The sequence below is a fragment of the Drosophila santomea genome, chromosome X (genome assembly GCF_016746245.2).
Source record: "Drosophila santomea strain STO CAGO 1482 chromosome X, Prin_Dsan_1.1, whole genome shotgun sequence".
In the NCBI taxonomy this organism is placed as follows: Eukaryota; Metazoa; Arthropoda; class Insecta; order Diptera; family Drosophilidae; genus Drosophila; species Drosophila santomea.
Window position 1 is genome coordinate 16,291,077 of NC_053021.2, and position 8,516 is coordinate 16,299,592.

At 46.2% G+C, this 8,516-nt stretch overlaps 2 protein-coding genes across 4 annotated transcripts; both read right to left on the reverse strand.

The window, feature by feature from the left end:
• Positions 1-1,164: 1,164 nt before the first annotated feature.
• LOC120457056 lies at positions 1,165-4,068 on the reverse strand. 3 transcript variants are annotated; one of them, XM_039644232.2, is made up of 5 exons: positions 3,663-3,801; positions 3,188-3,610; positions 1,965-2,440; positions 1,676-1,821; positions 1,165-1,617 (listed from the first exon to the last, which is right to left on the reverse strand). In XM_039644232.2, exons 2-5 carry the CDS (start codon positions 3,530-3,532, stop codon positions 1,313-1,315), a joined length of 1,272 nt encoding a protein of 423 aa, XP_039500166.1. In that variant the 5' UTR covers positions 3,533-3,610; positions 3,663-3,801; the 3' UTR covers positions 1,165-1,312. The 3 variants fall into 3 exon arrangements, with proteins under 3 accessions (XP_039500166.1, XP_039500167.1, XP_039500165.1); XM_039644233.2 differs by having other exon boundaries at positions 3,188-3,607; positions 3,663-3,799; XM_039644231.2 differs by having other exon boundaries at positions 1,166-1,617; positions 3,188-3,580; positions 3,663-4,068.
• A 239-nt stretch (positions 4,069-4,307) lies between these two features.
• Positions 4,308-8,234, reverse strand: LOC120455892 (glutamic acid-rich protein). The gene is made up of 2 exons (XM_039642387.1): positions 7,624-8,234; positions 4,308-6,638 (listed from the first exon to the last, which is right to left on the reverse strand). The coding sequence occupies exons 1-2, from the start codon at positions 7,916-7,918 to the stop codon at positions 4,456-4,458; spliced, it is 2,478 nt and encodes an 825-aa protein (XP_039498321.1). The 5' UTR covers positions 7,919-8,234; the 3' UTR covers positions 4,308-4,455.
• Positions 8,235-8,516: the final 282 nt, after the last annotated feature.

Sequence of the window (8,516 nt, forward strand, 5' to 3'; positions counted from 1 at the left end):
TTCAATTGAAATGCAGCTGCTGGCTCGCTTTTTGCTCGACTTTGCTTGTTTCGTGCTTATTTATTGTTTTCGGTCGCATTTCGACGACACTTCGCATGGCTTGTTGCGCTATTGCCAAAAACGATAAAGCGGCAAAAGCAAAACATTTAATTGGCGGCTGCCCCATGTCCAGTTCACTCTTCTTTTTTTTTGTCAGCTAACTTTCTTTCCGCAAAAAAAGCGAACCGAAAAAAAACAAAAATAAAAGCAGTGGACACCCACACTCCCGCTGGCATACAAATGAAGAGTAATAGTCGCTGTTCCCCCCCCCTGAAAACCCCGCCCCACAAAGTTGCTTATGCAAAGTTGTACACAAAAAAATAGAAGTACAAGTGAAAAAAATGGATTTAAAAAACTACCAAAACAAAAAAGAAGCATTTGCGAGCGGTGGTGAAAAATAAAAGCAATTAAAAGAAGAGAGAACGCTTCCTCGACTATCAGATACCCGTTAATCAGCCAGTGGGAGTGCGAAACTGGAAGTTCAACAATCTTTGTGGCATGCCTATAGAAATGGGCAATAATATTAATAAAATTTAAAATTCAGTCATGTTCCGCAGTCACAAATTGACTGAGCTATTGATTATGATTAAAAATATGTATATATTATATGATTTGCTGTTACATTCTCATCAGCGAACCAAGTATACCCTTAAACTCTGCGCATAACGGGTATAATTTTAAATAAATATTGTAATAATTGTCGTATAATCGCCAGCAGAGCCATGAAAGGCAGATGAAGAAGGTAACAACATCATTAAATAATTTCAGCTGCTGGCATTTAAGTGTTATATAATATTGCCCGATTATGGGGGGTTATTGTTTTCCACGGCCCTAATGGCCCCCCTTTCGTTGTATTTCTTTCTTTCTGCTATTTTTGGTATGGTTTTTTTTTCCCGCGCTTCGCTTACTAGTTTAGCCATTGCAACATTTGGGGCCAACGCTAAATGCTGTGAAAATCCAACACTTTTGTTTTCGAGTATTGGCGTGGGAGAATTCGCACTTAACCCGATTTCATACAATTTCGGTTTTGTTATTTATATCTGTGAGCAAAAAATTATCAAAGCAATGCATTTCTCTCGAAAATTATCTTTTAATGGACTTACAAGCATTGCTCAACATTTATTTGTAAAAAAGGAGATCAAATGTTAAGATTCGGTAATGGTAAAACTTGTTCCTAAATTACCTGCAACTTGTTGCTCTTAGCTTTATATTCCAGCAGGTAGTTTCAAGTGAAATGTAGAGCTAAGAGCAACTAGTTTAGTAAACAAAATAACTATGTGCTACTTTGCGATCCCTGCGAGCTATTCGATGTCATTGTGCTGATGGGACTTCGTCTGCGTGACTTTCGCCTGGTCACATCCGACTGCCGCATCCGCTGGAAGGCCAGATCGTAGTCGTTCACATTGATGCAGATGGCTATATAGGCCACCAGTTTGGGCGCCTTCAGCTCGCTGGCCAGCTGGCTCGCCCTCGCCAGCGACTCCTTCAGCCGCTCGAAGCGATTGAGCACGGCGTGCACCTGGCAGCCCAGGAAGATGCTGTTGAACCGCCAGATCGGACAGTTGCAGCTGCGGGCCTCTGGGGGTCAATAGTGGGTTAAGGAAGGTGTCTTAAGGGGTTAAGGAGCATTACCCACCGTTGAAGGCCTTGCGGGCCACCACGAGGCACTTGTCGAATCGCGACTCCTTGAAGTGGCAGCGCGCAATCTCGAAAAACAAGTAGGATCGCTCGATTGGAAAGCGCGAGTGACGCAGGCGATGCTCCAGTTGCTCCAGCTTCTGGCTGAGAAATGAGAAATATTTTATATTATATATTATATTTTATATTATATTTTATATTATATTTTATATTATATTTTTTATTATATTTTATATAAATATACATATTTTATTTATTTTATACAAAGAGCAAACAGCTTTACTCACTTCATTCGGCTGTGCCGCTCATCCTCCTTCTCGATCTCCACATAGATGTTGGGTCCCCCGAACCTTACGCTCATGTCGCGCAGCTTCTCCGTCCGCAGCAGATACAAGATGGGTCGATTCTGGGCCTGCAGAAAGTCCACATGGGCTGGCACCGTGCACCTATCGCAATGGGCCAGCGCCAGGGTATTGTACACGTCGTTGATGAACTCCCACTTCCAGGGCAGCGTGCGCTGCGTCTTATACTCTATGAAACCCGACATTATCTCCTCCACGTAGTCGGACAGCTTATCCACATCGCCCTCCCGCCGCCGCCTGTGCACCTCGTGCAGCATCCGCATGCAGTCGCGTCGCGTCTGGTATTGGGCGTGGAACAGGTGCATCTCCTGCCACCGGCGCCGCTCCACGTCCGCAATCCGCCCGTGCCGCTGGCGCACGTACCGCCGGTTGTACATCGGATTCCGCGCTTGGAGCATTTTCTAAGTGAATTCATGAGAAGTGGGAGGAAATTACACCAGAGAACATGTTTTCAATTCAAAATTTAAAAGCTTAGTTTACGATATTGAGCATTGTCTTTGGTAAAATTAGAGGATAAGTAAGTATATTATCTTTAGTAAAATTAGAGGGTAAGTAAGTAGATTATCTTAAGTAGAATTAAAGCAAGTAAGCAAGTAACTTATCTTTACTAAAATTAGAGGGCAGGTAAAGAGCTTATTTTAAGTAAAATTAGAGGGTAAGTAAGTAGATTATCTTTAGTTAAACTAGAGGGTAAGTAGGTAGATTATCTTTAGTAGAATTAAAGCAAGTAAGCAAGTAACTTATCTTTACTAAAATTAGAGGGCAGGTAAAGAGCTTATTTTAAGTAAAATTAGAGGGTAAGTAAGTAGATTATCTTTAGTTAAACTAGAGGGTAAGTAGGTAGATTATCTTTAGTAGAATTAAAGCAAGTAAGCAAGTAACTTATCTTTAGTAAAATTAGTAAGTATCTTTAGTAATGTAAGTTAGAAGTGAGATAGGGTTCTCTATAAAAGTGTCTCTAATAATCCAGGAAACTAAGAGTAAATTTCAAAATGTTTTCTACTTTTTATCTCTTAATATTATAATAAAGAATAGAAATAAAAGTTAGCCTGCTGATCTGTTAACTTTGCTCTGCAATTCCCTCGAATTCTATCGAAATGCTTTTCCCCGGAAAAGTTGAAGAGTTACCCTGTAGGAATTGGACTCACCATAAACCGCCGCACAGTGGTGAACTGCTCCTCGGCCAGCCTGCGCAGGGGGGGCGTGGTGATCAGCCGGAGGGGATTGAGGAAGTTGCGGTCGCTGCGCAGTTGACGCAGCAGCGCAACGTCGACGGCGCTGCGGCCCAAGTAGTGGTAGTTGTAGAGGCTCTCACTCGCCCGCCGACGAGCCTTCTCCAGTGAGGTCAGCTGTGGCCGCTCCCTGACCAGGACACTTTGGACGTCGCACTGCCGCCGGTCGCGCAGCGTCTTCCAAAGGGGGCGGGACACGTGGGCGGCCAGCTCCTTTTGCCGGCGGCTGATTTGCTGCAGGACGCCACTGTGCTGCTGCATGAAGGGACGCAGCGATTCGCCCAAGGTGTCTTCGAAAACGGCGAGGCTCTAGGGAAAGTGACATTCGAAACGCAACTTCTTTAAAAAAAATCGATAAATATGATACACTAAGATGGCAGCGAGGACTCACCCGCTGCTTGAGCAGCTCGAAGCGTCCGTGGGCGAACTGTCCGCCGAAGGGACGTCCGTCCGTATAGAGCGTGGTTAGGGCATTCTCGAATTCGTTGGCATTGAAGAGCTCGTCGCACCTTCTAACAACGATATCGGCGGTGCGTGAGAGACTGGAATTCGAATCGCGTCGATGACCGATCATCGTCTCAATGGTCCGCTTGGATATTTGCAGGTCCAGGAGGGCGAGATCCGGACGCACCAGCGATTGCTGGCTCCGCAGGAGCAGCGACTTGTACAGGCCACTCGTCCATGACATGTTCAATTTTCATACGGCTAATTTCGGGCAAACGCTAATTTTGGCCAACTGGAATTTGGCAAGTTACTGAGTGAAGCCAGTGAACAAAAGTGTGACTTTAACTGGTGGAGCTAAGCCATCATGATGGGAAATAGTCTGGAGATCGGTGAAAAACTATTATTAACAGCTTTCGATTTTGCATTTTTGGCTTTAGGGCAGTTGTACCAGAAAATACCGATTTTGAATAACTGGAGTTATGGCTGCTGTTTCAGCCAGGCAACCCGCGAAAAATCCCAGTTATTAACTTGGAATGTCAGTGGTTAAATTACAATTAACGTTTATTTCGCTTGAGTTTGGCTTTGAGTTGGTTTCAATAAATACAATAAATACGTATTAATTAACAGGCTTCAACGTTTAGCATTAACAATTCATTAACAATTACAAATTACGAATTACGAATTACGAGTTACGAATTACAATAAATTAAGTTAAGGAGCGGTGAGGAGAGGGGAGGGGCCTAATGGTGTTTCCTCAGGGGGCGTGGCAGGCGGCGGGTGCGCAGACGGCGGCGTCGGGACAACGACTTCGCTGCCGGCGTCGCATATGCATTTCCATATGCATTTTCATTCACATTTTCATTCGCATTTTCATTCGCATTTCCATATGCATTTACATATGTATTTTCATATGCATTTTCATTCACATTTTCATTCGCATTTTCATTCGCATTTGCATAGGCATTTTCATAGCCGTTGCCATTTCCATCGATTTTCACAGCGCTTTCTTCGGGCTTTGCTGCTGCAGCCTCAGCGGATTCTTCTGCAGCGTCTTCCTCGCCTTCTTCCTTGGCATCGTCCTCCTCCTCTTCTTCCTCCTCGTCGTCTTCGTCTTCGTCTCCCTCTTCTTCATCGGCAGCCTCCCCTTCTTCGTCTTCTTTATCCTTATCTTCACCTTCTTCGGCTGCTGTGTCTTTTGGATTGACCTTTTCCTCATGACTTGCCTTCACCTCTTTTTCCGGCTCTTTCTCCCCCTTCTGCGCGCTCTCTTTGACCTTTTCCTCCGCTCCCTCTTCCTGTTTCTTCTCCCCCTTCGTCACCTGGCTTGGGGGTTCCTTCACCAGGTTTTTTTTCTCCACTTCATCATCATCATCGTCATCGTCCACGTTTATCTCATTATCACTATCGTTTTCCATTTCAACAGCCACTGTTGTCGAGTCTTCTTCTTCGTCGTCTTCTGCCTCCCCTTCTTCAGATGTCTCCCCCTCCTTCTCTTCTTCTGGCTCCTCCACCTTCTTCTCACCCTCTGCTTCTACTGTCTTCTCCCCATTGTTTGTGTCATCAATACCAATGTTTGGCTTGTTAAATGTCATTGCTGTTGTCGGTATTTTTGTCGTTGTCGTTGTTGTTGGTATTTTCGTTGTTGTTATTGTGGTTATTGGTGTGGTTGTTGTTGTGGTTGTTGGTGTTGTTGTTGTGGTTGTTGTTGTGGGCGCTTCAGTGGCTGCTATTGAATTGGTAATTGTTTCAATTACCTGACTTGGCCTCGGGCCACTCTCGCCATAACCATTGTCATTGTCAGGTGTCTCTTGCGCCGAGTCTGCTCCCGTCTCTTTCTCTTTCTCCGCCGCCGCCTCTGCTGCCGTCTCTTTCGCGTCTTCAGCTGCCGTTTCTTCGGCTTCTTCTGCGAGAGGTGCTTCTTCTGCCGGATCGCTGGCCATTAGCATTTCACTTTCGATTGGCAGGGGCTCCACCTCATCGGCTTCTTCTTCTGCCTCCTGATCATCTCCTTCGCTCTCTGAATTCTTCTCCTCCTCTTTCTTCTCCTCCTCCATCTCCTCCTCTTCTTGATGATCCTCTGCAGGCTGCTGTTCCTCTTGAGCTTTGTGCGGGGTATCCATCACAATGGGAGGCTGATAACCCGTTGGTTCCTCTTCATCCAACGTGTCTTCTAAAGGTTTTTGGATCTCCGGCTGCTTTTCCGCAGGCTTTTCTTCATCTTGGTATTCAACCTTAATTTGACCCAGTGTCGGATAGCCTGGTTGTTCTTCCTCCAGCTGATCCTGTTTAGCTGGCTCGCTTGGTGTCTGATTCCTCTGAGGTAGGTAGCTCAAGTCCTCTAGATTTAAAGATGGCTCAACCTTCTGGACTTGGTTATTTATGAGAGTCTGATAACCCAATGATTGATTCTCCTCCATCTCATCCTCCTTCTCCACCTGATCAGTAACCACTGTTGTATTCTTCTGCTGCTGATTGTTGTCTGGCTGATAGCTCTGGGATTGATCCTCCACATCCTTGACATCCTCTTGATAGGGATACTCTTCCGGCTGATCCTCCAGCTCGGCGTACTCGTACTCCTCCGGATCGTCGCTCTGGCCATCGCCAACCGGCAGCACGGGCTTGCCATTCTTGTCCACATACTGCAGACCATCCAGGCCCATTTGCATGCACTGGAAATGCATCTCGAAGAGATCGGTGGTGGCCATCCGGACCACAAAGTCCATGCACATGTTCAGATTGTTGCCAACCACCTTGACGTCGGTCATTTGGACGCACATGGCCATCGGTACACCCATCATGACGGGAATGCAGAAGGGCTCCGGATTGCGCACCGAGATTCCGTACTTCGAGGAGGGTCTGCCATTCAGAAAGACCTCCAGTTGGGCCTCCTCCAGATGCGGCACAAAGCTCACGTTGGCGCAGACTGCAAACAGAGGCAAAATGGAAAGAAAACGCTGAGTCAAAATTACAGATAGGCACAACAATGAAACGAAACGATTCGATTCAATGAATGAAAGTGGCGGGTGGCAAACTGTCGGCGGATCCCATGGCAAATGGTGGGTGAGGATGTGGATGAGGATGAGGGGGTGGCCACCGCTGGCCGCTGGAAGCGCCAACAATTTGTGGCATTTTGATTGGCAAATGCTGGCATGTCACGAAGCGAAGCGTAGCGAAATGGCAACCAAGCCAAACCGCCGATCGCATTGTAGTCTCCGGCATGCGCCGCCAACCCGCGGCCAAGATTGGTTTCTTCGTTTCTTGGCCAAGGAAATCGGCCTGGAATCCAGCCGAAATCGCAGCCAAATATATGTGCCCACCACCCGCAGGCCAGGAGCCACGATTTCGAGTGATTCCAGGCTGAGTGACCGCAAAGATCCCAATTTATCCATAACCACATGGCCGACGGATTGTTCCGTGGGGGATTACTACTAAGCTAGTGTTCATTAGTGGATATTAAGATATTAAGCTAAATGGCATACAGATAATGAAAACCCATTTGAATGCTGCTTTGCATCACCGAATAAATAACAAGCACACTGGGAAAAAATTGTATTTGTCCATCCTTTTTGTGTAGATATAATTTAAAAAGATAGGTAGCTTTAGAACTTAGCAATTGGTATTTTTAAACATAGTTCTTGTTGAACTTGAACCTTTATAACTAAATTATACAACATTGCAAGCCCATTACTTTTTAAAGAAAAAAACAAAAAACATTCTGCCTTTAAAAATGCAACTAAGAAAGCTTAAAATACTACGCCATATGTCACTCTGTTCAATATTACAAATCTGCTACTTATAGATACAATTTAAAGATTGAAGAACTTCAAACACGGACTTAAATTCTAAGGAAAAGTCCTTAAAGAAAAGCTTTTCCTTAGCTCCCCGTTAATAGTGATAGGTTTTCTCACCTTTCTGATCGAATCGGTACTGATCGACCTTGAGGCCGGCGCAGCAGCCACAGGTGGGTCCGCTGCACTCGCAGGGCTGGCCAAAGGTGGACCAGATGGAGCCCTTCTCGGAGTACTTGACGCTGGCCAGATTGCGGCCCCTGGACACACTGACCGTGGGCGGGAGGTAGTGGCGATGGGTTCGCAGCTCGTAGAAGATCAGGCCGTTGCTGTAGCTGCGCGAGGATGTGTGCAGGGGGCACAGGATCAGCACGATGGCCGCACTAATGCATGGAATCCAGGGTATCATGATCATGGCCACTGCGGAGGGGCAAACTGCACACTGAACAAAAAAACTGAAGAACACTGAACAAAAAGAAGGTGCTGCTTCGCGTTTCAGGTGTGGTATGCGGTGGGTCACTTCACGATTAACGGTAACGGTACAGCCGTGGCTATGGCAAATGGCAATTCCACTACTATTCCAGTGGAGCAATGACAACCGCTCGCGATCGACGACAATTAAATATTAAAACGCTGAACGCGACGAGCGTTAGCTTAAAAATGAAATGGAAACCGCCGCCCGAAGAAGTCGACGTCGACGTCGGCGTCGGCAGCGATTGCGAGCGCGGCAGAGGCCAAAATGTTGCTGCGGGAGGGGGGGACACCAGCAGCAGCAACACCACGCAGCAGCAACAGAAACAGCAGCAGCAGCAGCAGTAGAAGCAGCAGCAACATCCAACGGCAGCAGCAGCCTCGTTAAATTGTCGCTCGTTGCGGCTGTTTGCTGTTTTTGCGGGCAAACCATTTGTACACTACCCGAAAAAGGGTAGCGTGAACTAGTGGATAGTCTTGGATATTCAGAAAATAACCAAAATATTGTACAAATATTTGTATCTACTAAATTACATCCCTAT

Coding starts and splice junctions, on each gene's coding strand:
- LOC120457056 (XM_039644231.2), bottom strand. CDS start 3,959: ATGTCATGGACGAGTGGCCTGTACAAGTCGCTGCTCCTGCGGAGCCAG. Junction 3,581..3,662: donor TCGAGCTGCTCAAGCAGCGG/GTGAGTCCTCGC, acceptor CACTTTCCCTAG/AGCCTCGCCGTTTTCGAAGA. Junction 1,618..1,675: donor GGCCCGCAAGGCCTTCAACG/GTGGGTAATGCT, acceptor ATTGACCCCCAG/AGGCCCGCAGCTGCAACTGT.
- LOC120455892 (XM_039642387.1), bottom strand. CDS start 7,918: ATGATCATGATACCCTGGATTCCATGCATTAGTGCGGCCATCGTGCTG. Junction 6,639..7,623: donor GTACCGATTCGATCAGAAAG/GTGAGAAAACCT, acceptor CTCTGTTTGCAG/TCTGCGCCAACGTGAGCTTT.